The sequence below is a fragment of the Nelumbo lutea genome, chromosome 5 (genome assembly GCF_056320005.1).
Source record: "Nelumbo lutea isolate HS-2025 chromosome 5, American lotus-T2T, whole genome shotgun sequence".
Taxonomy (NCBI): domain Eukaryota; kingdom Viridiplantae; phylum Streptophyta; class Magnoliopsida; order Proteales; family Nelumbonaceae; genus Nelumbo; species Nelumbo lutea.
In genome coordinates, this window is record NC_142688.1 from 12934158 (window position 1) to 12961697 (window position 27540).

Genomic DNA, 27540 nt, shown 5'->3' on the forward strand with positions numbered 1-27540 from the left:
ATAATAAGAATCTCCAAATAAAAAATGGTTGAAACAAAAAACAAATGTCATTCCAATAGAAGATCATAAGAAAAACATGTTATTGTAAACAATGCCACACAAACAACAAGAAACAAAATGTCACATGTTTAATAACTGAATCATAAGAATCATGACATAATGCGAACTTTCAGGGTATAGAATTACATCTGAACACAATTCAAACTTTCAAAATATGGAGTCAAATTTTGTAAACTATTTATACTGGACACTACAACAAAGCAGCCAAATGTACAGCATGACTTATGTATATTGACAGATGTACAGAGGACATTAAAAACCTCAAAAAGACACAAAAGAAAATACTTCTGGCCATAAAGGAAAGAACAGGTTCTGATGAATGTCACTGTAACTGGTGTGAAACAAAAACCGGGAGCACGATATGGCTACTACATTCTCTGGGATTTCCTCTTCAAAATAGAGCTTCTTATCAAAAATCAATGCTCTCTCCAACCACATCACCCATAATTGAAGGGGAAGGATGCATCAAGTGATTTCCCTTGGCTGAAAAGGCCTTTATCCTTTTGTTGTTGGAATATCTATCACATATACAGGGCAAGACCAGATTGCATGGAAAAATCAGCAAGGCTGATTTTGCTCCCAATTGTTGATCATGGGTAATATATTTTGAGTATTAATAAATGCCCCTGATAAGCTAAAATATTTACACAACTACTATACATTGAAACTATTCCTTTTATCCATATATTCTTAGATTCTCTTTGCAAGACAAGAGAGAGAGAGAGAGAGAGAGAGAACTTGAAAAATAAAAGAAGTGGCTGATCATTGAAATGAGCAAATAACAATTTATCAGAAAAGAAAGAGGCAAATTTTTCGAAGTAAAGGCTGTCAAGAAGAAGAAGTGTGGCAAAAAATAGTTGGGAAACTGCTATCCTGGTCATCTGCACATCTATCAAGAAACAATGCCCCCCTTAGTTCTCTCTTTCTTTTTGAAAACCTTGTTGTAATGACAAATGGGATAGTGGCCTAATGTTTATGTTGTATTCCCCATTGTATAGCTTCTGGTTGTACATGGGTTTCCTTTTTTCTTTTTTAATGAATCAATACTTTACCTCTTCTCAAAAAAGAAAGAGGCAAATTTTCTTATGAACCTCAACATAAGATAATGATTCATTGAAATAAGAAATAAAGAATGAATCATTTTAAAATTAACAAACTCAGAATATTACTCAGTGCTAAATGCTACAGAAAGAGTAACTGATCCCAATTGGTGAGATGCCCCATATAAATGATCTAGCTGAAACTTTGGGGTGCAAACTGCAAAGTTTGCTCTCTTCCTCCCAAATTCCTTGGACTTCCTTTAGGGGCAAACTACAAAATCCAAGGGGATTTGGAATCCACTCATTAAATGTTTCCAAAATAAATTAGCAAGATGGAAAAGAGATTACCTTTCAAATGGAGGGAAGTTAATTCTAATTCAAAGTGCTTTATCAAACTTGCCAATCTACTATTTCTCTTTATTTACTGCCCCAGCCTCGATGATAAACCAATTGCAAAAATTGAAGAGACTTTCTGTGGGAAGATACATGTGACATAAAGAAGTTCCATCTCGTGGCATAGAGTCAGAATTGCACACCCAAAGATAATGGAGGCATCGGTATCTGACCTCTCAAAACCTTAAACATAGCCTTATTGGGGAAGTGGGTATGGACAGATAGCCTTGAAAAGATATGATGTGAAGTTAATCAAAGCCAATTATGGAGGTACTGAGCTGGACTTGTTCTCCCAGTCCCCCAACAGGCCTATGGCTCTAGCATCTAGAAGGGCGTATTGAGAACTTATCAGGAGTTCTCCAAACTTATTAAATTCAAGCCCGGTATAGGTGATAGTTTGGGCCGATTCTCTGTTAAGTCTTCTTTCAATCAGCTGAGGGGCAGAATGAGTCAAAAGTGGCATGGAGATGGATTTCAAGAGATCTGAAGTTCCACCAAAAGTGATTTTCTTCAAAGGCTCACAAGGAATTCCTAAGCTTTAGTTTCTCTCATTTCTCAAACCACTGGAATCAGATGGTAAAAAAGTGTTGACTTGTTCAGGAACGTTTCAACCCAGACGGTTCGACCATTGACCCATTCGACCCAGTGACCGGGCCATGGGTTGCACACTGAATACATGCAAACTTTTGGAGGCCATAACTTTGCACTCCAATGTCCAATTGGGGTGATTTTTTTATTATTTTGGATAACTTTTTGAGATTTATGAGTCCCAAGGCATGACGCCTTGCCCCGCTATTTTTCACGGAAAAAAAAAACCCTTTTTGCCACAAATTGTAATTTTTAATATTTTTGATAAATAAAAAAATAAAAAACTGAATTAAAAAACATATACTAAATATAGAATTATACATATAACATATCTAAAACATATTTATACATTATTTATTGCTAAAATATATATTTACACACACACACACACACACACACACACACACACACACACTATATAATATATATATATATATAATATGTATATAAAAATATATATACTTAATACATATACGCTGACATGGCATGGTCTGAACCATTCAACCCAACCGGTCAAACCAGTGACTTGCAACCTGGAGGCAAAAACAGTTTGGCCTCCGGGCCAGTTTTTAAAACATTGTTAGATATACACTATCTTATACTTGAGATCATCTGCCCCTTTTGGCTTTTGTACAGCTTTTTGGAAATCTCTCCCTCCCTTTAAAAAGTATATTTTACTTCTCCAAAAAAAGGCATATACAATCCAACCAATATCCACAAATTTCTCAAGCTCTAGAATTCTTTTTTGCATATAGTTCCACAACAATCCTCTCTCCTCTCAAACAGAACATATCCATTCCAGATATTTCTTCCATCCGTCACTTATAAGGGTATTTGGATGGTATGCAGGAAAAAAAGTTCCAAGGATTTTAGGAGATCAATCCATCCCATGGTATTTATATGTGTTAGCATAGGGGTATTTCTGTTTTTATACCTTGATTGATGTTGTTGATCTGTAATGTTGTGTTGAAATATGTGCTCTTAACTTAAGTAAGGGCACATAGGTCTTTTCAGTTATGTTTTAATATTAATATAAATTCTTACTGGCCGAATGGGAGAGTACATGTTGACTCTTTCAGTTCGAACCAGAATTCTCTCCTCTCTTTCTCCCTTTCTCTCTTTCTCTATCATTCTCTCTTCTTCTACATAACTGAACTCAGTCAGGCCAAACTCTAAGGCAGACCTGAATTCTAACATGGTATCAGAGCAAGTTAAATCTGCCTAGATTTCTGCTTGCCTAGGGTTCATTCCCTACGCACCCTATCTAGGGTTTTCCTTTTTTTTTCCGTGTTCGATTGGAGATAAGGGAAAGGGCTGAAAAGGAGTGATCGCCCTCTTCCCTTAGGGGTCTCTATGCCTCCAATCAGGTCGTATGTGGTCAGTTGCTGTGATTTCTGAGATCGCCCTCTCCTAGTAGAGGAGGAATAGAGGGCCGAACTGTGTGTGGCTGTTGTGTGTGAAGCGGCTGTTGTGTGTGGACTGCTCTCCTGCTCGCATGGGTGTTACTTCAGCGATAAGGTAAGAGATTTCAGTTCTGGTTTATGGATTAAATAGGAGGTGTGTTTCAGATCATTTGCTAGTGTTTCGGCCAGTCAGTGCTAGGGTTTATGCTAGTTTCTTTGTGCATGTTGAAGGAAGAGATATGATCATATAGTGGTGAGATTTCAGGTAGTTGTAGGAGCAGGGTTTGTGGTGTAAAGAGCACACATTCCAGCAACAATTAGTGCTGCAATCAGTGTGACAGGTGTGACCTAGTGGTGTGTAGTGTGCAGATCTTAGTGATAATAGAATTCAGCAAGTGTGCAGTATTGGTAATAGCATAATGGGAGACAGTAATGATTATAAACCTAGTGTGATGGTGCCTACAGACTACCTGAATGTTCAGATGACCTCCATTAAGTTAAATGGAGAGAATTATGTGCCTTGGGATAAATCCGTTGAAGTCTTTCTAAAGGCAAAAAAGAAGGTAAAACATATCAGAGAGGAGAAACCTTCCTCTGACTCTCACGAGTATGAAGATTGGGAGCAAGAGGACGCTCAGATCATCACATGGTTGTGGAACAGTATGGAACCCAGGATTAGTGTGAACTTCATGTTCCTTGATACTGCCAAAGACGTGTGGGACCATGCGAAAAAATTGTATTCGAGGCAGGACAATACAACCAGAGTTTATCAGCTTTATCAAGAGTACTTTAATCTGCAACAGGGCAATCAGAGTCTTGAGGAGTACTATGCCAACATGAGGAACATACGTAATGAGTTGAATGTCTATCATCCTCTCACTTCTGATGTCAAGATTCAGCAACAACAGAGAGAGCAGCTTGATGTGACTAGATTTTTGGTGGGACTAAAGTATGAATATGAACCAGTACGGGCTCAGATATTAGGGGGATCAGCTCTTCCGTCCCTGGAAGAGGTATTTGCTTGACTTCGGAGGATTTCTATCGGATCTACTGAGAACTCTAATATCTCAGATAGATCGCCCTTTGCTGCATCGAGAGGCCGTGGTGGTAGAGGTGGAGCTCGGGGAGCTCAGTCTAGCCGTGGTGTTGGTAGTGGTTCTGCATATGGCCGAAGTGGCAATGGTGGGTCTACTTATAATCGTGGTGGTGGTCGTACTGGGAGCAGAGATTCAGGGGGAGCCCGTGGTAGAGGACGTAGCTCAGGCCCGAGAAAGTGCACTCATTGTGGTATGGATGGACATACCATCAACTATTGTTATGATTTACATGGTCCTCCCTCAACCTGGGCCAATCATGCCGCAACCGGTGACTCAAGTTCCAGCTTTAAACAGGAGAATCATTCATCTGACCAGTTGCCTCCTACATCCACAGATAGTCCCATGAAGGAGATGGTGAGTGTTCCTCATGATGAATATGAGAGGTTTATCCAATCACAACAGAACACGGCAACTTTTGCTCACTCAGGTATGGCTTGTCTGGCATCTACACCCAATCCCTGGATCATTGACTCTGGAGCCTCCGATCACATGACTGGAACTCCAGGTGTGTTTTCCTCCTTGTCTCATTGCTCAACATCACAATCTGTCACCCTTGCTAATGGTTCCACATCCTCAATTTGTGGTGTTGGTAATGTTGACCTAGATCCTGTATCCCTCTCATCAGTTCTATATGTTCCTAAATTGCCTTTTAACCTTATGTCTGTTAGTAAGCTGACTAAATCACTTAACGGCTCCATTACCTTTTATCCTTCTATGTGTGTCTTTTAGGATCTCAAGACGGGGATGAAGATTGGTGGAGGGCATGAAGCAGGTGGATTGTATTATCTTGACGGTGGTGGTGGTAGAACTTCAACAACTCTCCAGTCATCTCTTTCTCCTCTCCAGTGGCACTGCCGATTTGGTCATCCGTCGCTCAAAATCTTGAAGTCCTTGGTTCCGTCCTTGAGTCAGCTTTCTGTTTTGGATTGTGAGTCGTGTCAGTTTGGGAAACACCATCGTGTTCCCTTTAGTTCTAGGGTTGATAACCGTGTGTCGAGTCCTTTTTCTTTAGTTCATTCAGATGTTTGGAGTCCTTATAAAGTAATGTCATATAATGGATACAGATATTTTGTCATTTTTGTGGATGATTTTTCAAGGATGACGTGGCTCTATTTAATGAAAGAAAGAAGTGAATTGTTTACCATTTTCCAAAAAGTTTATGTTGAAATTCGTAACCAATTTGGTACCCATATCAAAGTTTTTCGTTCTGATAATGGCCGCGAACATTTATCCTCATCATTTCAGGAATACCTGGACCAACACGGCATTATACATCAGACCTCGTGTACCTACACCCCACAACAAAACGGGGTGGCTGAGAGAAAGAATCGCCATCTCCTTGAAACAGCAAGATCCCTAATGCATCACATGCATGTTCCCAAACCTTTTTGGAGTGATGTAGTGCTTACCTCTTGTTTTCTGATTAATCGGATGCCCACGTTCATCCTTGATGGTCAGTCTCCGTTTCAGGTCTTGTTTCCCTCTTTGTCTCCGTTCCCTCTTACGCCGAGAGTTTTTGGGTGTGTCTGTTTTGTCCATCATCTGGGTCCTGGGAACGACAAGTTTGATGCCCGTTCTCTCAAGTGCATCTTCCTTGGCTATTCTCAGACCTAGAAAGGGTATAGGTGTTACCATCCTGGTTCTCGACGGTCCTTTGTGTGTGTTGATGTCAATTTCTTTGAGTCTACTTCGTTCTTTTTGGGGTCTGGTGATGCTTCTTCCTTCTCATCACCTCCTCCCCTTCCACTTCCCGTTGTCAATCCTCAGTTTGTTCCAGTTGTGACCACATGTTAATACAGGAAATCAATGGGCTGACTTATTTACAAAAGGTTTGAGTCGGGGAAGAGTGGACTACATATGTAACAAGCTGGGAGTATATGATATATACTCACCAGCTTGAGGGGGAGTGTTAGCATAAGGGTATTTCTGTCTTTATACCTTGATTGATGTTGCTGATCTGTAATGTTGTGTTGAAATATGTGCTCTTAACTTAAGTAAGGGCACATAGGTCTTTTCAGTTATGTTTTAATATTAATATAAATTCTTACTGGCCGAATGGGAGAGTACATGTTGACTCTTTCGGTTCAAACCAGAATTCTCTCTTCTCTCTTTCTCCCTTTCTCTCTTTCTCTATCATTCTCTCTTCTTCTACATAACTGAACTCAGTCAGGCCAAACTCTAAGGCAGACCTGAATTCTAACAATATGTATAAAGATTATCTTACTTTTAGTTCTCACATTGATAAGGAGTTTAGTCACTTCAGTGAGATCAATTGATAGGATTTTTATAAATTGCATGTTTGCATGAAATACAAGATCCTTAATTTCTTTTGCATACTGCTCTAACCCTCTTCCTCTATCTAATACATTTTCTTCAATGGGCCATAGAGACTATGCTACCAGATAGGAGTGGCATGATCTCTAGCATCAACAGTGAATCCATTTTTCTATTAGGATCCTAAATCATCCAAGTGTATAGATGATAGTCTTTCAAGAGGAAGGGTTTCAAGAATTAAACTTTATAGGGAAATGCCCATAGCAAGTTGAGGGCATTTTTGGTAAACCTTGTATAAGGAACATGATAGGTCATTAAGCAACCTTGGTTATCTTTCCATGCAGCCATGAGTCTTTGCACTTGTTCATATCACAGACATTTGCATTAGTACAACAAATTCACTAATAGTAATTCAAAAGATCATTCCCAACTTACCCCTTTAAGTGATGCTCCTGCAATTGCATTTGAAGCTGATGATCAGCTAAAATTCCAGATGAACCTAAAGATGAAAGTTTTTCCTTCAAAACAGAGGCTGCAAAGCAAATATAGCAATTAGCTTATTTCAACAAAGAATAAATGACATGCTAGAATCAAAAGCATATTGACACTGTAGAGATGTAGAACAATAATGTGGTCCCCACTACTGTTTGTATATTTATGTTACTTAGTGGTAGTTGGTAGTTATTATCTGTTTCTATTATTTCTTAGCTTATGTAAGCAGTAGGGGTAATTCTGGTTTTTTACCCTGTTTAAACTATTAATATATATAGCTGAGTGGGGCGACAAGCTTAGCCATGACCCAAACTCTTTTTGACTTTCTTCTCTTCGTCTTATCTTCATCTTCTCTTCTTCTTCTCTTATTCTCAACTTTCTATCTTGTTTATTTTACATTACAACTAGGACTGATTGCAGTCTTACTAGACAAGTTGGTATCAGAGCCAACCTTGGGCTTCTCATGTGAGTCTAATCAGGCCAACTACATGAGAACTTCCTAGGGTTGGGAGTTTTAGCAGAGATAAGCCAATCAGCTGATTCTTGGAGATTGCTGGCAGAGTGCAGCAGATGCCCAAGGGATCGTAGAGCCTTGGAGGGTGTCCAGTGATCAGGAAGAATCAGAGAAAAGGAAGAAAGTTCAAGATTATGTTCAGACTGTGGTTTGGAGGTGGCGGCCAGGCTTTTCCGAGTGAGTTTGTGTTTGTTTTTGAGATCAACTTCAACCAAAGTCTGTTTTGAATAATCTAGAAGGTGTGGCTGGGAGTTTTCTTTTTTTTTCTCCTGATTTTTTAGGGTTTTCTCTTGACCTACGTCCAGTTCTCAGTTTTAAACCCTAAATTTATCACTGTCGTCAATTCCTGGGTAATAGTTAGACCTCTTACAGTATTTCAGACCGAGTAATATTGGTTTCTGGGAAACTATTAGACCTGTTCCAATATTTCTAGATGATTTGCTGAACCTATTTCATCCTTCTAGGCCGGCTGTTAGCAAGTTCTGGGTGCAATTACACCTGTTTCAGCACTAAAAGGGTTTCTTTTTTATCAATCTCTTGAAAGAGATGGCAGGAATGGAGTTTAAAAATCAAGGGGAAAGTGTTTTGGGGGCTGGTGGTTCTGGTAATATGACTGAGAACACATTTCAGATTACCACTGTCAAATTTGACGGATCAAATTACTTGGAATGGGCTCAGTCAGCTATGATGGCTATTGGGATAGAGGAAAACTGAGCTATTTGTTGGGGGATGTGAAGGAACCAACCAAGGAGGACCCAACCTATGCCGGATGGGTTCAGAACTATTTGATTATGACTTGGCTGTGCAACTCCATGCAGCCTCATATTAGCCGAAATTACTTGTGGGCAAAAAACTGCTAAAGAGATTTGGGACATCATGAAAGAAACCTACTCCCAACCACTTAATGTTGCTAGGGCCTATGAGCTGAAATGTGAAGTAAACAACCTTAAGCAAGGAGAGAAACCAGTCTCGGTTTACTTCTCCACTTTGAAATCCTTGTGGCATGAAATTGATCACCTAGAGACAATTGAGTGGGAAAGTCAGAGGGATACACAAACTTACAGAAAACAAGTTGAAACTAATAGGGTTTTTGAATTCCTAGCTTGTCTGAATTCTAAAAATGATATTGTGAGACAACAACTCCTCACCAGAGAAAGTGTGACCTTGTCGCAAGAATACTCTTTAGTGCACAGTGAAGAAAGTAGGAGAAAGGTTATGTTGTAGCATCAGCCATTGGAATCAGCCTTAGTAACAGTGAAACCAAAGTTTGGGGGTGACAAGGAGAGGGATATGCAGAAGGAAGATAAGAGGGAGCTAGTGTGTGAACACTTCAAGAAACCAAAGCATACTAAACACACCTGTTGGAAGTTACATCCACATTTAGTTCCAGCAAAGCTCAAAAACAAAAGGGGGAAATGCCAATGTGGCTGTTACTACTAATGGTGCACCCTCATCTAGCACAAAAGCCACATCCCTAGACACCTTAGCTGTTGTCCAGGCTGCTCTAACTCAGTTGGAGAGTGAAGTTGGCAATTCAGCATCCTTATCTCAGCCACAAGTTATAACATCTGTTACTCCCACTTCAGCATTTGCTCATTCAGGTACATAGGCTTCAGCATATCATGTCTCAGCCCCAGATAACACTGAACCTTGTTGGGTGATAGATTCAGGTGCATCCAACAACATGACTAGCTTGTTCTCACTGTTTACTACTTATTGCTTATCCTCTGGCAGAGATAAAGTGTCTATTGCTGATGGCTCCCTTGTTCCCATTTCTAGCAAGGGAGACATTAAATTGTCTAATACTATCTCTTTGTCCTTAGTTTTACATGTTCCAAAACTTAGTACTAACTTGCTTTCAGTTAGTAGCATCACTAAAAACCAAAATTGTTCAATGACCTTTTTTCCTGTTCGATGTGTTTTTCAGGATCTAGAGACAAGGAAGGTGATTGGGATAGGTCGTGAAATGAATGGAATCTACCTGTTTGGAGGGAGCTCACATGGGGAAGATAGTGAAGTTGGGAGGTCCTTTATTTCTCAGTCTGTGAGTCAGGTTATGCTTTGGCATAATCAGTTAGGTCATTTATCCTTTAGGTCTTTGAAGAATTTGTTTCCCAATTTGTTTGAGTCAGTCCAGATGTTTAATTTGAAATGTGAAAGTTGTGAGCTTGCAAAGCATTGTAGAACAACCTATCATTTGAGTAATAAAAGTAGTATTCCTTTTGAAATTGTGCATACTGATGTTTGGGGACCATATAACATCACTACCATGGGGGGATGCAGATATTTCTTGTCATTTATTATTTGTTGATGACTATACTTGTTTTTCATGGGTTTACCTTATGCATTCTCGAGATGAGGTTCCTACCTTAACCCAGGTCTTCCATCAGATGGTTTCAACCCAGTTTGGGGTCAAAATCAAAATTTTCAGATCCGATAATGTTAAGAGTATTTTGCAAAACCATTGGCCTCATATTTCCTTGACTATAGAATTATCCACCAGACCACTTGTCTCCATACACCTCAACAAAATGGGGTTGCTATGAGGAAGAATAGGCATATATTGGAGGTGGCTAGAAGCATTATGCTTAAATCCAATGTACCTATACATTTCTAGGGAGATACAGTTGTCTATCTCATCAACTGAGTTCCTTCACGGGTTCTAGACATGAAAGTTCCATTCACACTATTATATCTTGATAAAGAATTTACTATTCCCCTTAAGACCTTTGGATGTACTTGCTTCATTCAAATTCTTGGGCCTCATCATTCCAAATTTGATTCTTAAGCCTCAAAATGCATTTTCCTTGGGTATGCAAAAACTCAAAAGGGATATTGCTGCAATGAACCTACTTCTGGGAAACGATTTGTTTCTATGGATGTCACTTTCTTTGAGGATGTACCTTATTGTCCTAGGGTTTCTTCTTAGGGGGAGAGTAGTGAGGTGGGGACTCATTCATCAGAAATTCCATTACCTGTCCCAATCACTAGAGAGGAGTGTAATGAAGAGGGTTGTCAAAGGTGCCAGGATTTGAGGGTATGTCACAAGCAGTGGAGGCATGCTGATTTCGATCATCAACAATCCAATCCAACTCCAATTCCCTCTATGGACCAAATCCAGGTACCACAGTTCCTTTATCTTCCACGTTGAGCCTTCTCCTCCATTAGATGATCTTGACCTTCCCATTGCAGTCCGTAAAGGGAAACGCCATTGTACCTCATCTACAACTCATTGTATTTCCCAGTTTTTGTCTTATGATCATTTGTCTCCATCCTACAAGTCTTTCTTGGCATCCATTGCTGCTATTCCCATTCCCAGAACAGTGCATGAAGCCTTGTCAGTACCTGAGTGGAAAGATGCAATGAAGGTAGAAATGGATGCTCTTCTAAAGAACAATACATGGGAGTTAGTTAATCAGCCTAAGGGGAAGAAACCGATTGGGTGTAGACATATGGCATAGACTACTTCGAGACTTTTGCACCAGTAACAAAGATGAACACTATTAGAGTTTTACTATCTCTTGTAGCCAATTTCTCATGGCCCATTATTTCAGATGGATGTTAAAAATGCCTTCCTCAATGGCAACTTGCAAGAAGAGGTGTACATACCTGATTTGGTATTACATAAGCAGGAAAGAAGGTTTGCCGGCTTAATAAGGCCTTATATGGACTGGAACAGTCTTCTAGAGCCTGGTTTGATAGATTTAGACAAGCTCTTGAAAATTTTGGTTGTGTGCAAGACCAATCAGATCACACCCTTTTTATTAAGAAAGTGGATTCCTCCTTAACCCTACTTGCTATATATGTGGATGATATTGTGGTGACAGAGAGTGATACCTGTGAGATTGACTCTCTTAAGCAACTCCATCAAGAATTTGATGTCAAAGACTTAGGAGAGCTACGTTATTTCCTGGGTATTGAGTAGCATGGTCTAAACATGGGATTTTTGCTTCCCAAAGGAAGTATGTTCTTGATCTTTTGGAAGAAACTAGGAAGCTAGGTGTTAAGACTACTGACACACCTATTGAACAAAATCACAAGATCAGTCAAAAGGTGGAGAGCCCCTTGAAGATAAAGTTATGTTTCAACAATTGGTTGGAAAACTTCTCTATCTTTGTCTCACACGACCAGACATCTCTAATGCAGTCAGTGTTATTAGCCAGTATATGCATTCCCCTAGAACCACTCACCTACTTGCAGTTGAGAGGATAATAGTGCATTTGAAGAGATGTCTAGGAAAAGGTATACTTACTCTTCAAAGAAAATGGTCACATGAAAATAGAAGTTTGCACAAATGCTGATTGGGCTGGATGTGTTGATGATAGGAGGTCTACCTCTGAGTATTATGCTTTTGTAGGAGGAAATCTTGTTTCTTGGAGAAGTAAGAAACAAAATGTTGTTGCTCGCTCCAATGCTGAATTTGAATATAGGTCTATGGCGAATGGTGCGGCTGAAGTGTTATGGTTGAAATCCCTATTTGAGGAGTTGGGTATTGCTTATGAGAAGCCCCTGATGTTGTATTGTGATAGTTAGGCTGCTATTAACATTGCCCATAATCCGGTACAACATGACAGAACTAAGCATATTGAAGTGGATCGACACTTTATCACGGAGAGAGTTGCTTCCCAATAAGTGTGTTTTCCATATATCACCTCCAACATGCAACTTGTAGATCTCTTCACTAAGGCAGTTTCAAAGACAAAGTTGGAAGTTGACTTGTGCAAGTTGGGAATGAGTTGAATGACTAATATCTATTTCCAACTTGAGGAGTGTAGAGATGTAGAACAATAATGTGGTCCCCACTATTGTTTGTCTATTTATGTTACTTAGCGGTAGTTGGTAGTTATTTTCTGTTTCTATTATTTTAGCTAATGTAAGCAATAGGGGTAATTCTGGTTTTTTACCCTGTTTAAACTATTAATATAAATAGCTGAGTGGGGCGATAATCTTAGTCATGACCCACACTCTTTTATTTTCTTCTCTTCGTCTTCTCCATCTCTTTTTCTTCTCTTACTCTCTACTTTCTTTCTTGTTTATTTTACATTACAACTAGGACTGATTGCAGTCTTACTAGACAAGTGACGCAAATAATTATAGAATGGCAGATGAATAAGATATTGACGATAATTTTGAAAAATGTACAAACTAATGTTTTAGTTAGCCCATAAGAGCAAAAAAGAAAGCAAAGTTGTAAAAAAAAAAAATCCCAGAACATTTATACAATGTATGGTACTGTGGCATATAATTCTATATATAGCACCCAAGATTTCAACAATTATGATTCTCCATAAAGGAAGAAGGATGAAGGTGATAAGTAATGACTGGACAGCTAAGAGAAAAATGTTGATTGACAAAGAAATTGCTTTAGCTAGAGTTATTGCTAGGAAATTAAGGAGAATGTGTGAAAGAGGGAATATCCACCTCCACCATCTTCCCAAATACTCGAATCACTTGGTCCTTCATGCTTTGCTGGAAGTGGGTACTTTTGTAGGAGTTGGTTCCTCTTTCCTTTCAAGAATGAGATTTTAGTTGCTTTTGGTAAATGGTTCCTCTAAATGCAGCAGAGATTCGTTGGGGAAGGCTGGGTAGGTATCTCTAGATGTTGGCCATGTTTGGGGTTTGAATATCCATACCTGTTTAGATTTCCCATTGAAGTGGGCCCTGATGTACATGTGAGTCTTTTGATTTTTTTTAAGTGGTGAGTTGGTTGGGTTTAGAAGTTAGTCTCTTTTATTCACGCAATGTATATTGCCATGATCAGTCTTGTAGAATCCTTTTTTTATCAACAGAAAATTTACTTTATTAAAATAGCTCAAGTGAGAAAAGTACAACTTAATGAAAAAAATGTCATCTCAAATATCAAAAGCCAATTTACAAAGTAGCCCAAAACAATTGTTGTCTTGTAGCCCATTTGCACTTCTTACCCACTTTACCGTGAAGACGTGTTTGAGAGCCCAAGGGATATTTCTATTACTACTTTCCCATGAGATAATTACTTTTGAGTCTCCTTCCACCACCACCTGTCTAAAGTCAAATTGCTTTGCCAACCATAGACCTTGAAACAGTGCCAACAATGAAGCCTTCGTAGAGTTTGCACTTTGCAGTACCAATTGGTCCTGAATACAAAGCCAAAATTCTACCCTCCAAATTTCTTATTGCACCACCTATTCCTGCCAAATCCAGGTTCCCCAATGAGCTCCTATCAAAGTTCAATTTTACTTTGCTTCCTTCTGGGGTTTCCACTCCATCCTTATTCTTTGTTTTCCCCTAGAAGGTTGTGCTACCTCACTCCAAGCCCTTAGAATGTTAGTGACTGAGAAATTCTGAAAGCAATCCAAAGTCTTCACCCTACTTTTATGTTTCCTATTACATCCTTCAAAGTCCTACACTTAACACTAAGGATTCTGTTGTTCCTCTGTTCCCATACCACCCAAGTAATTGCTGTCTGAGTAGCTCTCCACATTATTCTCCCTCTTTTCTTTGGTTGCTTCAAAAAATTTGGGTTGAAGATGTCCACCACCTCTTGAGGGGGCTCCCACCTACAGCCAAAAAGAGCACAAAAGTACTCCCAATTACGAAGTACAAAGGAATAGGAGATTAATAGATGGGAGAGGGTAACTCCACTATCCCTACATGAGAAGCACATATGAGGAGTAAGGCAAGAAAAGGCCCTTCTTCTCTGCAGCAAATAACAAGTATTAACTTTTCCAAGGAAGATTTCCCAAAGGAAAGCTTGAACTTTTTGTGGGATTGGATTACTCCAAAAGTCCAAAATTTCTTTCACCGGAAAGTCCACCCCTTGAGAACTAGGTAAGGGCAGATGCTTGAGGGAGGAGCAAGTAAAACAGTCCATCTGGGGAGATTGTCCGGATTCTAGAATCATCAAGGTTTGGGTCCAAAAAAACTGCCTCCAGAATGTCAAGTAGGTCAAAGTCCCAATTAAAACCAGAATGAGAGCGTGTACCCGTTGTTGACACAACTTCACCTTTAAGGTTGGAAAGGGCATAAAGCTTAGAGAATTGATCTCTTAATGGTACTTCCCTATCCAAAGGTCCTTCCAGAATCGGATTTTATCACCCCCTTCCAACATCATAACAGATAAAAATAAGAAACAGAGGGTATACCTCATGAATTTTTTTCCAAGAAGTTGGGGATGAGTTGGGAGCAATTTTAGCATCCCAGCCATTACCCTCTAGAGTCTAGACCATGAATGATTTCAATTACCTTGTGCCACAGCCTATCTCTTTCAAAGGGAAATATCCACAACCATTTTCCTAACAAAGCAGTGTACCTAAGAACAATGTTTTCTAAACCTAGGGGCCCTTTCTCTTTGGGCTTAAAAACCTATTCCTATTTAACTAAACGATCCCTTTTTTACCTCTCCTAGTTCCCATAGAAAGTCCCACGTAAATTTCTTTAGTTGTCTTGCTACCAGGATGCGGAAAGTGGATAAGTATATACAAGAGGTATAAATGATGGATGAGGTGGAGAAAAACAAAGCAAGCAGTCTAGAGAATAACCAGAACACCACCCCCAAAGAACCCAAAACAAGCAACCCACAGGACCAGAAGAGATAGGCAGATAGCATCATCACATAACCTTTGAATTTACATGCAAAAAGAACTCACCTACAAACCCAAGCACCCATACATCACCTACCTCCCCAGGAAAAGCCACATACTGCTTATTCATAGGAAGGTTTTTCCCCAATGCCTCCCACAGCCTTTCCTTGTAGTATTGAGCATCCAACCTTATGAGGTCATAAAGCATTTACTGAAAATAACCAGAAGGAATTTGTTTGGATATAGGATCAATTGTGTCATTGGGGGTTGAGAGAATCATCTTGAAGACCTTCGCCCCAAACTGGTGAAAGCATGTCTTGACAAAAAGCAGGACAAAGACCTATGCCTTCATGCAGGGGTTTCTTCTTGTTTAATAATCCATTGCAACACACATATTATGCAAAGCTTTCATCTGGTTAAAATTAGGAATTTTTATCACCTATTACCTAGAGACAGATGATTACGAAAATCCTTTGCCTGACAAAACCAGAAAATAGCCATGGTCTATACCCTAATTTTCAGCTAAGTCTACTTATCCCAACAAAGAGGGAGGGAGGGAGAGAGAGAGAGAGAGAGAGAGAGAGAGAGAGAGAGAGATTATGAGATTTTTTTGTGCAAGCCAGGGGAGGGAGTTGGGCCATAGTCAGTAAAAGCAAAAAGGAGAGTGGGCTTGGGCCAGGAAGATTGTTTGAGAGGAAATTCTGCATTATTAAGTGGCATTGGAGATTCTTCCTGGATACCAAAAGGCTTTGACATAATGTAATTGTTAGTATACATAGCTTAGATTCTAACAGATGGAATATAGAGGTGGCTACTAGAGCAATTTTGACCTCTCTTTGGAAAGCCATTTAACATCTTTGCCCACTCTCTTTGCAACAAGTCCAGTATGACAGTTATCTAGGAAAGAAAACTAAGTTTTGGGAAGATATTTGGTAGGGAGAGTCAGGAGACAAACCTTTGAAAGATTTTTTTTCCCTCTTATCTACTCCATTTCTACATATTAACATGAACCTGTCTTTCTTTTCACTTATCATCCTAATTTGGGGATTTTCTGGAACTTGGGTGAGTCTTAAGGGATTTTGAAACCACTCAAGCTGTGGAGTTGCTCAATTCCATGGAAAGTGTGTTCCTTTATAACTCCAAACCTCACACCAACATTTGGATCTTCAACACCTCAAGATTGTTTTCTTTTACATCTTTCTTCAAATCCATCTCTTACCTTTGCAAACTTTCCTGGTAATCTATTTGGAACAGGACAGTCATACAAAAAATAAGGGTATTCTGTTGAGAGCTATACCACCCAATCAAACTTGCAAGACCTCTCAAAGAAAAAGACCCAAATGGTGTTTATCACCCCACAAGTGTCTAATCCACCTTCCATCTACTAATCTCTTGCTCTTTGTCTATAGTATTTGGGATTAGTTCCCTTCTCTCTTTGGTTGTAGGTGGACCCCCTTCAGGAGGTATGAAAAGCCTCTTCATCTGCTTTTTTTAATCAGCAAAGTAACTTCATTTGTTAAACTGAAAACAGATTACAAGTGTTTTAGCTACTCTGTAGTCCAGAATGCATCAGAATACAAATTTGCCCCAGATTACAAGGATCAGCAGCTCTCTTCATCTACTTTGTTTTTCACCTTGCCCAAAAAACAAGGGAAGATAATGTGAGGATGCACTAGCTTAGCAATTTTGCGATCAGTATATGAAGAAAGAAATGCAAGAATTTTCAATGAAAAGTCACAAGCTAAAGAGGCTCTAATTGAACTCGTCTTCGCAAGAGTGATGCATTGTATCAAAACTCTATGTATATTCGCCCCCATTTATACAGATAACATTTACTAAAGCATAGCAACATGTGGCATTTTCCTCATCAAGAAGAACATCTTCCCCATGTAGGGGTGAGCACTATTTGGTTAAAACCGAAAATTTCAGTTTCAGTTTTTTCGGTTCGGTCTTTTCGGTTTTTGGTTAAATCAGTTAGGTTAATTCGGTTTCGGTTTTTAGAATTAGAAATTCGGTTAACCGAACTTTCTATTATTATATGTAGTATATAATTTATAATATGTAACATATAATATATAATATATTAATATTATATATTCATATATTAATATATGAGATAATAAAATTTGATTTCATAATATATAACGTGTTATAATATATATAATAAAGTATCTATTATTAAAATTCGGTTTTAACCAAAATAATAAAAAAATTTTGATTTTGTTTATTTTGGTTTTTCTATAATTCAGTTTCGGTTCAGTTTAAATTTTTTTAGTTCGGACCAAATAAACCGAATGCTCACCCCTATCCCCATGGATTGGCAACTCCTAGCTCCCAATCAGATAAACTAAATTTTTTATGGTTGCAGCATGGGAAATATGGACAATTCAGGTATAGGAATCTTTTAGAATAGCTATGAAATGATAATAGATATCTTCTAATTGGTGTTGAGGATTCCACAAGAGCCAAACCACTAGCTATATTGCAAAGGTTGAGGTTGAGCAAACTATTTGATTTCAGAAATCTAGTGGTTAAAGGAGATTCTAAGGTCATAGTAGGCTGGTTGAGGAATGGCTACCATGCCTCTTAGCAATACTGACATATCATTAAGGAAATTAAGTACCTGAGTGGAAAGTTGGATGCAACAGTTAATTGGATGCAAAGATCAGCCAATAGTTTGGTAGACTCTAATGACCAAACAATGAGTGAACAGGCACAGCTATTACAGGCGAACATGCCACAACAATGTACAAATAGCAAATTCAGTGTTGGATGGCTATGGTTAGGCCATCAAGAGTTATAACAATCCTATTGCACATGTTCTTTTTTCATATTAAGTAATTACCAACATTATTTTTTATCAATAAGAAATTACTAACATTAATAACCAAGAAAGAGATAGAGCACATAGAATGGTATGTGCTTGTTTGGACAAACACACACAAGATCTAACCCCAAATCCTAGTCCTATCTCTTTTTTTTTTTTTTTTGAAAAAGGTAAAGTATGTTCATTGACTATTAACAAAAACATGTATAAAAGATTGAGTATAATGAAATGAACAGGTATTCCTCTGATCCTATCTGTATTGACCTGTATACAAGTTTTCAGAATCTAAAACCAAGGAATGGGATGTTCCATAATATTCCTTATGAGACAGACTCCAGAATATTATAGTTCCTACTATTCTTGATAGTAATTCCACTTCATTGCAGAACTGTTTTTGGAAAATCCAGGAGTTCCTTCACTTCCAAATGTTCCAGATCACTGCAGCTGGAATGCAATTCCAGACCATTTTTCTTTTCCTAGACAGGCCTCATGTCCAGCATGAAAACAGTGACAATAGGCTCTCTGGAAAACAATCCTACCTCTATCTTTTTCTTTCCTTTTAGTAGAAATCACTGATTGTAGATTTAGTTGAATTTCTTGTGAAAGGAAAAGGGGAGGAAGATAAAGATTTCGGTAGTAGAGAAAAAAAGAGAGGGAGAAAAGAGTAGGAAGTCAACCAGGATTCTTGAATTAACCCTAGCCGCCAACCCCTCATTATATTTATACTTAACTTAAAGAATGAGATATTACAAGGATGCCCTTAGTAGGGCAGCCACTAATGTAGCTGAACAGTCACAACTTAAAAACATAAACTAATGGGCCTAAAGCCCAACAACTTCCTAACTAAATAGCTTAAAATAAGAATAAAAAACAACTAGGCCCAACTCAACACTTTTTTTCAATACACTTTCCCAAATTAACCAAAATAGCAAAGGTAGGATTTTTATACATAACACGACATGTAAAAAATAAATGCATAGACATTGAACAAGCATGTAACAGTACAAGGTAGGATTTTTATACATAACACCACACCAATATATAAAAAAAGGATATAAAAAAATAGTCCCTGGTCCAAAAAATACATGTTACTTTTACAAGTCACTGTACAAACAATATCTAAATTCATCTAGATGTCAATGAACAGTCACCTGACGATCCCCTTGCACTTTGCAGAACAGCAAAGAGCTGTTTCCTTCCTTCCCTAGTGTAAGCAGCCCTATTTTTCAAGTGGTCTCCACCTGTCACATTCTGTTAAAATACAACCATTATTATTCTTTAGAAATCATTGTCTAATCATATCTGAACAAATAATGCATATAACTGCAAACTTAACTGAAAACAGCAATGCTGCTAAATTTAGTTTTGAGTGAACTACTAAAGATTTGATTCGTGGCAAGGGATAAACTGCCTCCCCACCCTGCTGAGACAGTATTCGTGTGACATCAATTGATTCAATTCCTGTGGAACAATAAAAAAGATATCTATTACTCAAATGTTTATATAATGCCCCTCAGGAATTAGCACAAATATGGAAGCATGCACCAATAGGCGATTAAGTAACTTATTAACAAGAAAAAAGGTAATAAAGCCTGTACACTACATCCAATTTACAAGCATCAGTGTCCTAACAAAGCAAATGCACAAATAAAGAAAAATATATTGATCCTCATCATATCCTTGAGCCCATCCAAAATTAAAATATTGGTATTGGTTACAATTATAAGACACTTGTCATCAACACATTAAACAGTTGAATGTAACAGAAAAAAAAAAAAAAAAGAAAAAGATATGCATGGAAAGCCTTCACAAAAAGCATGTAAATGATAAAGAACCATGAAGGATGCTTGTGCTAACACCTAAATGAGCAAAAATAAGGTGTAACAAATGAAAATGTATCGGCAATCAACTAATCAAAAACTACAGTGCAGAATGAAGTTGATTTCATTTTATGTTTCATGTTGAAGGTAACCAAATTGTACATGTCTGTATAAAAAAAAAAGGTGTACATGAAAGGATATAAAGTGATGTATAAATTTAGTACGAAGAGCATCCTCAGCCCATGATAAAAATCTAACTAGGCACAAAGCTCTCACTATAAATAGAGAACCTCTTCCTAAAGGTTTGTCATGTATATGGGGCATATTTTTACATGCTTACACCTTTATGAATATTAATTCAGTCATCTTCAAAATAATATAGAGTTTAATTCTTTTCCCCAATGGTCCAATACTATTGGGAGTATGACTGGTGTGGGATTGGCAAACTTTGTGAACACTATCAAATACTCTACAGATTCAGTAGTAAGGACATCATGGTGAATGAGTGCTTTGAAATTAGAGGAGACCAGATTGTATGGAGCCAAGTTTTCTGAAGATATTGGACAGAGAACTATACGAGTGCATGAATTTACTTAGAATGTTGGAAGATGCAAAATCTTGCCTAATCAATAACTTAGGGCCTGTTAATTTCCTCTTAACTCTTATCTCTTAAGAGGAATCTTACAACTTTAAGAGGAAAATGGGTGTTCATTTCCTCTTATCTCTTAAAGAGGAATCTTACAACTTTTTGTTTTCCAATGATACCCCCAAAGTTCAAACAAAAATTCTCATATATGAGGTTAAAATGGATATTTGACAATCTTCAGAATTCAGAACAAAATTCTCTGCATTCAGAGTTCAGAGGAAAGAAAAGTTCATCAATACCAATAACCTCTTAATGTAATTAATGCACTTTCAGATGTCAGACGTCAAAGTAAACGAATAGTGGAAAGAATGTTTTTTTGACAGGAAACAGAGTGAAGTCATTTAATAAAGCAATTACTAGGAATCAGGTGGAACAGATTCTGAAAGGAACCATAGTTTAAGAGGAGGATACGTGGGTAACTGTGTGGCAGAGCATCTTGCAAAAAAATAGTATAGTAGGATATCACGAGTCTTTTTTTTGGTAATAAATAAAAAGAAAAGATTCTATTAAAGAAAAAGAAAGTACAACAAGGTGACCATAGTTGTCAAGGTGTCGCCTAGGCGACTAGGCACCCTTGGCTGGGTGCCTCGCCTAAACACCTTAACTTATAGCAACAAGGTGCCCACCTAGGCAACAAAAATGACAAGGCAAGAGCTTTATTATAATATCATCCATATTTCTATGGCTTACTAGTATGTGTTAATATATTCTATTATTAACCATATGCATACCATTTAAGCATTGTTTTGAAATGTTACTATTGAAATTTAAAACATTTAAGGGTTTTGAGAAAAAGAAAGAAAAGAAGTACAAAATGGTTTCTTTTTCTCTTTTTTATTTCTATTCAATCTTTCTTACATAAATAAAACAGCTCCATCTTTGTTAATTTTCTTTTCCACTTTCCATCTTGAACTTATCATATAAAGAGTAGAAATCTGCTGAATTAAAAAATATAAAAGAAAAGTAGTTTCTTGAAGAGAGAAGGAGAAGAGAAGTTGGAAAGAAAAGAGAGTTGTGATCTGGCCGCCCCCTTCACTTATTATTTATACTAAAATAATAGAACAGTACAAAGACAACTAAGCCCTTATAGGGCGGCAAAACATAAAACAGCATATATAACACTCAAAAACATAGTAAAATTTGGACTCACACTACTACTGTGGTCCCCACCCCCCATCTAACAACTAACATAAAACATCTACTCAGAAAAACATCATAAAACTAATTAATCTTCAACACTCCCCCTAAAGTTGGGAGTAAATGTCACACATTCCCAACTTGCGTGGATCATGTTCAAGCTTGTTCTTTGCCACCCCTTTAGTGAGAACATCGTCCAGCTACAACTCTGAAGAGACAAAAGGCAAACAAACTTCTCCGGTTGTTACCCTTTCTCTTATAAAGTGTCTATCAACTTCAATGTGTTTTGTCCTATCATGCTGAATTGGATTGTGGGCAATATTGATTGCAACCTGATTGTCACAGTATAACATCATAGGTTCCTCTGCTTTCACCCCAATCACTCAAAAAAGATCCATGAGCCATGGATCTATACTCAGCCTATGCACTTGACCTTGCCACAATCACTTGCTTCTTACTCTTCCAAGAGATCAAGTTTCCACCTACAAAGGTATACACTCCTAATGTAGACCTCATGTCATCTAAGCATCCTGCCCAGTCTGCATCTGTATAGGATTCTACCTTCAGATTCTCATGATTTGAGAAAAGAATGCCTCTACCAGGGTGCTTTTTTAGATATGCAAGTATTCTCTCAATAGCTTCCCAGTGTTGAACCCGAGGTGCATGCATGTACTGACTCACAACACTAACATCATAAGAAATATCTGGTCGTGTCATACACAAATACAGCAGTTGGCCCACCATTCTTTGATATCCCCCCACATCCTTTACCAACTCGCCATCCACACCATTAATTCTGTGATTTGGATCAATAGGAGTGTCTGTTGGTTTGGTCCCCAGCTTCCCAGTCTCCCACAGTAGGTCAAGTACATACTTTCTCTGTGAAATGAAGATCCCATGCTTGGATCTTGCAACTCCAATCCCTAAGAAGTATTTGAGCTCACCGAGATCTTTGATCTCAAATTCTTGTTGCAAAGATATTTTGAGATCATCAATCTCCTCTAGATCATTTCCTATCACCACTATATCATCCACATACACAATCAGAATTGACACCAGAGCATCTCTCCTCCTCACAAAGAGGTGTGACCAGACTGTGTCTGTGTGTATCCAAAACGGATGAGTGCCCTTCTGAACCTATCAAACCAAGTCGTAGGTGACTGTTTCAGTCCATACAAAGATTTTCTGAGTCTGCACACCTTTCCTTTACCAACATTTTCATAAAAGCCTGCTGGAATGTCCATATATACCTCCTGTAAATCACCATTGAGGAAAGCATTTTTTACATCAAGCTGGAACAAGGGCCATGAATAGGTGGCTACTAGAGATAAAAGGATACAAACTAAACTCATCTTAGCTACTGGTGCAAAGGTTTCTAGATAATCAACACCATAGGTCTAAGCATACCCTTTTGCTACCAACCTTGCCTTATACCTCTCTATCTTGTCGTCGGCCTTATACTTCACTGTGAATACCCATCTACATCCGACTGTCTCCTTGTCTGGGGGGAGATCAACTATTTCCCAAGTTTGGCTTTTGACCAAAGCATCCATCTCATCTTGCATGGTTGTTTTCCACTCAGGTTTGGAGAGAGCCTCAGTAACATTCTTGGGTATAGACACAGAATCCAGGGAAGAAAGAAAAGCACGGTAGGAGGGTGACAAGGCACTGTAGGAAAGATGGTGTGAAATGCAGTGGGCTATACACTTTCTCTTCCCCTTACAAAGTGCAATGGGAAGATCAAGGTCAGTGGGATCAGCTACAACAATGGTGTTAGGGACAGAAACATTATCATCAGAAAACATAACAGGCTCAGGCTCAAGAGGAATACCTGGAACTGTATCTGCCGAATTTGGAATTTCAGAAGGACTGATAGAGAGTGGTGTGAGTTGAGGATGTGTTGAGTCAACCATCATCTGTCGGCGTTGATATTTCTATGAGGTTGCCCGTAGTGGCTCAGGTAATGAAACTAGAGGTACAGGTGCTGGCTGAACTGATGGAGGCACCACAGAAACAGAAAGAGGAACAGATTGTGAGTTCTCCTCCCCAAAACTCTCCCCCTGAGGAGAACCACTCGAGAAGAAGAATGTGGATTCAAAGAAGGTAACATCCATAGTGACAAATGTGCTCCTTGACATTGGGTCATAACAACAATACCCCTTTTGGTTCTGAGCATACCCAAGAAAAACACATTTCTTGGCCTTAGGATCCAATTTCTTGTGATGGGGGCCAAGAATGTAAACAAAAGAAACACAACCAAAAACCCTCAGAGGTATATGAAATATCTCTCCATCTGGAAAAAGAATGCTAAATGGCACCTTAAACCCCCAAAGTCCATTAAGGAACACGGTTAATCAAATGCACGGCTATAAGAACTGCACAGGAACTGAAGCAGACACCATAAGATTCCTTGTTTCTTATCCGAGCAGGCATAAGATTTGGATGAAGCTTCCAACAAGTGTCCCTGGTATGGTTAGGCTTCTTGCAATAATCACACACCAAGTCCTTCTTATCTGCCCTTCTAGTCTCACTACTCCCCTTGTCTCCATTCGGCTTAGGTTTTAATGTACCAACCATAGCCGACTGGTCAATCCCAGGCTGTCTCAGCATTACATTCCTCCTACTCTCCTCTCCAAAGACAAAGGCATAGGCCTGAGAGAGTGTCACACCCTCCCTAGAAAGAATATTCTGCTAGCAATGTCAAATTCAGGGTTAAGCCCTGCCAAGAACTCAAAAACCCTATTGCTCTCTACCAGTCTGTGATAAGTTGTTGCATCATTTACACTTTCCCATACCACAGTTTCTAAGTAATCTATTTCCTGTCATAGGGTTTTCGGCATGGAGAAATACACAGCAAGAGGTTTTTCTCCCAGATTCATACTTATCACCTGATTTCTTAACTGATAGGCTCTGGCTTCATTTTGCTTCTGAGGGTAGGTTTCAGTCACTCCATCCCAAATCTCCTTAGCATTATTAGCCCATAGGAAATTTTTTGCAATATGAGGTAACATAGAATTACACAGCATGTAATTCTCCTGCACCCATCGGGAAGAGTCTATATCAGGTTTCTTCTCCTCCCCAGTGAGATACCCTAATTTTTTTTTATCAATAACAATTTCATTAATTCACCAAAGAGGTTACATAAGGAAGACAAACACACTTATCTTCCAAGTACAATCAAGAAAACAAAAGAATAGGTAGAGACAAAAAATTACAACTTAGCCCAAAACATTGAATCCCTTTCTGCCCCTTGTTTAGCTAAACCATCAGCTAGAGAATTGGCTGATCTTTTGACCCAACACATTTTAACTTCCATCTCCCACACCAACCACTCAAATTTCCTCCTCTGATTACTGTACCTCCATAAACCATTGATGTATGCATTCAACCACCCTTTCTCCATCTCCGAATCCTCTTGAATTAAGAGTTTTATGATGTTCATGTCCTTGGCTTTCTGGACTCCTTCCATAACTGCAAAGATCTCAGCTCTAAGGGAGTCACCCACTCCAATTGGGCCTGAGAAGAAGGCAAAATAGACCCCATTCTCATCCCTAAAGACACCCCCAATCCCTGATTGTCCAGGGTTCCCCATACTACTCCCATCAAAATTTAATTTCATGAACCCAGCAGGTGGAGGTGTCCAAGACACACTCATTACTGACATGGTCTGTGTCCACTTTGCTATTTCACCCCACTTCTTCAACATGCCATCCACTATGTAACCTGTGAATAGTTCCAAAGATTTCAGCCACTGTACAGCCCTGAAATGAATGATAGCCTTTAGTTCTTCCACCCCTCTCTCAGCCGTTGAGAATATTCTGAAGTTTCTTTCTTCCCATATTGTCCAACATACTGCAGCCCTCAAACCACTCCACATAGTCCTTCCCCTTTTCCTACGCCACCTAAAGATAGAAGGGGAAAAAAGGCCCTGCAAATCTGATGGAGGGTTCCATCTACACCCAAAGAGGGAAAAAGCCCATTCCCAAATTGACCTCGCAAAATGGCAAGACACCAATAGGTGAAAACCAATCTCCCCATCCGCTTTACATAGAACACACCAATGGGGTGACAAGCAAGTATTGGGTCGCTTCTTTTGGAGTAGATCACCAGTGTTGAATCTTTCCAAATAGGCTTCCCAACAAAAACTACCAACCCTAGGAGGGATTGTTCTGCACCAAACCTCATCAACAGGGAAAGGGGGGGGAGAGGGGTGTTACAGGACTGGTGGACTGACTTAGGACTTTGAAAAAGGAAGCACAAGAAAAGAAGCCAGTGGGGTAGGGGTCCAAATTCTAGAGTCCACCCTTGTGGGGTCTAAGACAACATTATCAAGAAGCTCAAGAAGGCTCGAAATATTAGCAAAGTCTGAATCCCTCAAGGCCCTTCTGAGACCCAAATTCCACCCAAGCCCAGAATTGGAAGACGATGGGGTAATGAAGGATGAAACTGGCTCATTTTTTAGATCAAATAGAGCATACAAAGAAGGAAACTGATCCTTTAGAGTTCCCCACCCAAGTTTGTTCCCAGAGTTTTATGGAGTTACCGGAATTCAGATCATACCTGATATTGGGAGAGAATACTGGAAGCAGATCGTGAATGGCTTTCCAGGGAGAAAAGCTTGTGGTCCTAGCTTTGATTCCAGCATCCCAACCATTGTGCTCCAGCCCATGTATACTTGCCACTATTCTAGCCCATAGTTTCTCCTTCTCCAAGGGGAACCTCCACAACCACTTCCCTAGAAGAGCCATATTCCTTCTCCTAACATTCCCGAGCCCCAAACCACCACAAATTTTACTCCTAGACACTACCTCCCAGCTGACTCTATGATCCCTCTTCTCCTCTCCCGGCTCCCACAAGAAGTCTCTAATCAACTTCTCCAAACTGTTAGATACCTTCACTGGGATTTTGAACACAGGCAGGAAGTAAATGGGTAAATTAGCAAGCGTGGCGTTAATCAGTGTAACTCTTCCGCCAAGAGAGAGGTAATTCTTTTTCCAAGAGACCAATCTTTTTTGAAACCTTTCCACCACCGGGTTCCAAAAGCTCTCCCTCGTAGGGTTGTCACCTAATGGTAACCCTAAGTAATTCAATGGCCACCCTGACACTTCACACCCCAACACTTCTGCACTCTCCCTGATCTCTCCCTCCTCCATATTCACCCCTGCTACACAACTTTTCCCAAAGTTCACCTTCAAGCTAGACATTTGCTCAAGCAGTTGTATCACCAATTTCAAGTTCCTGATAAAGCTCAAATTGCCACCTTCACAAAATAGAATCGTGCCATCAGCAAACTGTAAGTGAGTGAGGGGGGTTTCCATCCTCCCGGCTCTCCAACCTCTAATGAGACCCCTTGAGTTTGCTCTGTGAATCAATTTCCTCAGGACCTCCGCAATTAGTATGAACAAGAAAGGAGAGAGAGGGTCTCCTTGTCTTATACCCCTACTGGCTAGAAAGAACTCTACCACTGTCCCATTCACTAGCACTGAATAATGACAATTGCGGACATAGCCCATGATCCAATTGCACCATCTACCACCAAGCCCAAATTTGATCAAAACTTTCCTCAAGAATTCCCAGTCCACCAAGTCATAAGCCTTTTCCAAGTCCAACTTACAGACCACTCCGTTCTTTTTAGCCTTCTTAAAGTTCTCCACACTCTCATTAGCAATTAAGATTTGATCAATGAT

The 27540-nt window shown here is 39.1% G+C and overlaps 1 protein-coding gene across 2 annotated transcripts in view; it reads right to left on the reverse strand.

Annotated features, from left to right (window-relative positions):
* The window catches only part of LOC148850422 (uncharacterized), an 83645-nt gene that overhangs the window by 13198 nt on the left and 42907 nt on the right, over positions 1-27540 (reverse strand). For both annotated transcript variants that reach the window (XM_088946177.1, XM_088946175.1), the window contains exons 8-10: positions 19587-19711; positions 19402-19501; positions 7291-7387 (exon numbers count right to left, since the gene is read on the reverse strand). In XM_088946177.1, coding sequence (XP_088802303.1) covers positions 7291-7387; positions 19402-19501; positions 19587-19711 — 322 coding nt within the window. The remainder of the gene's footprint in view (positions 1-7290; positions 7388-19401; positions 19502-19586; positions 19712-27540) is intronic.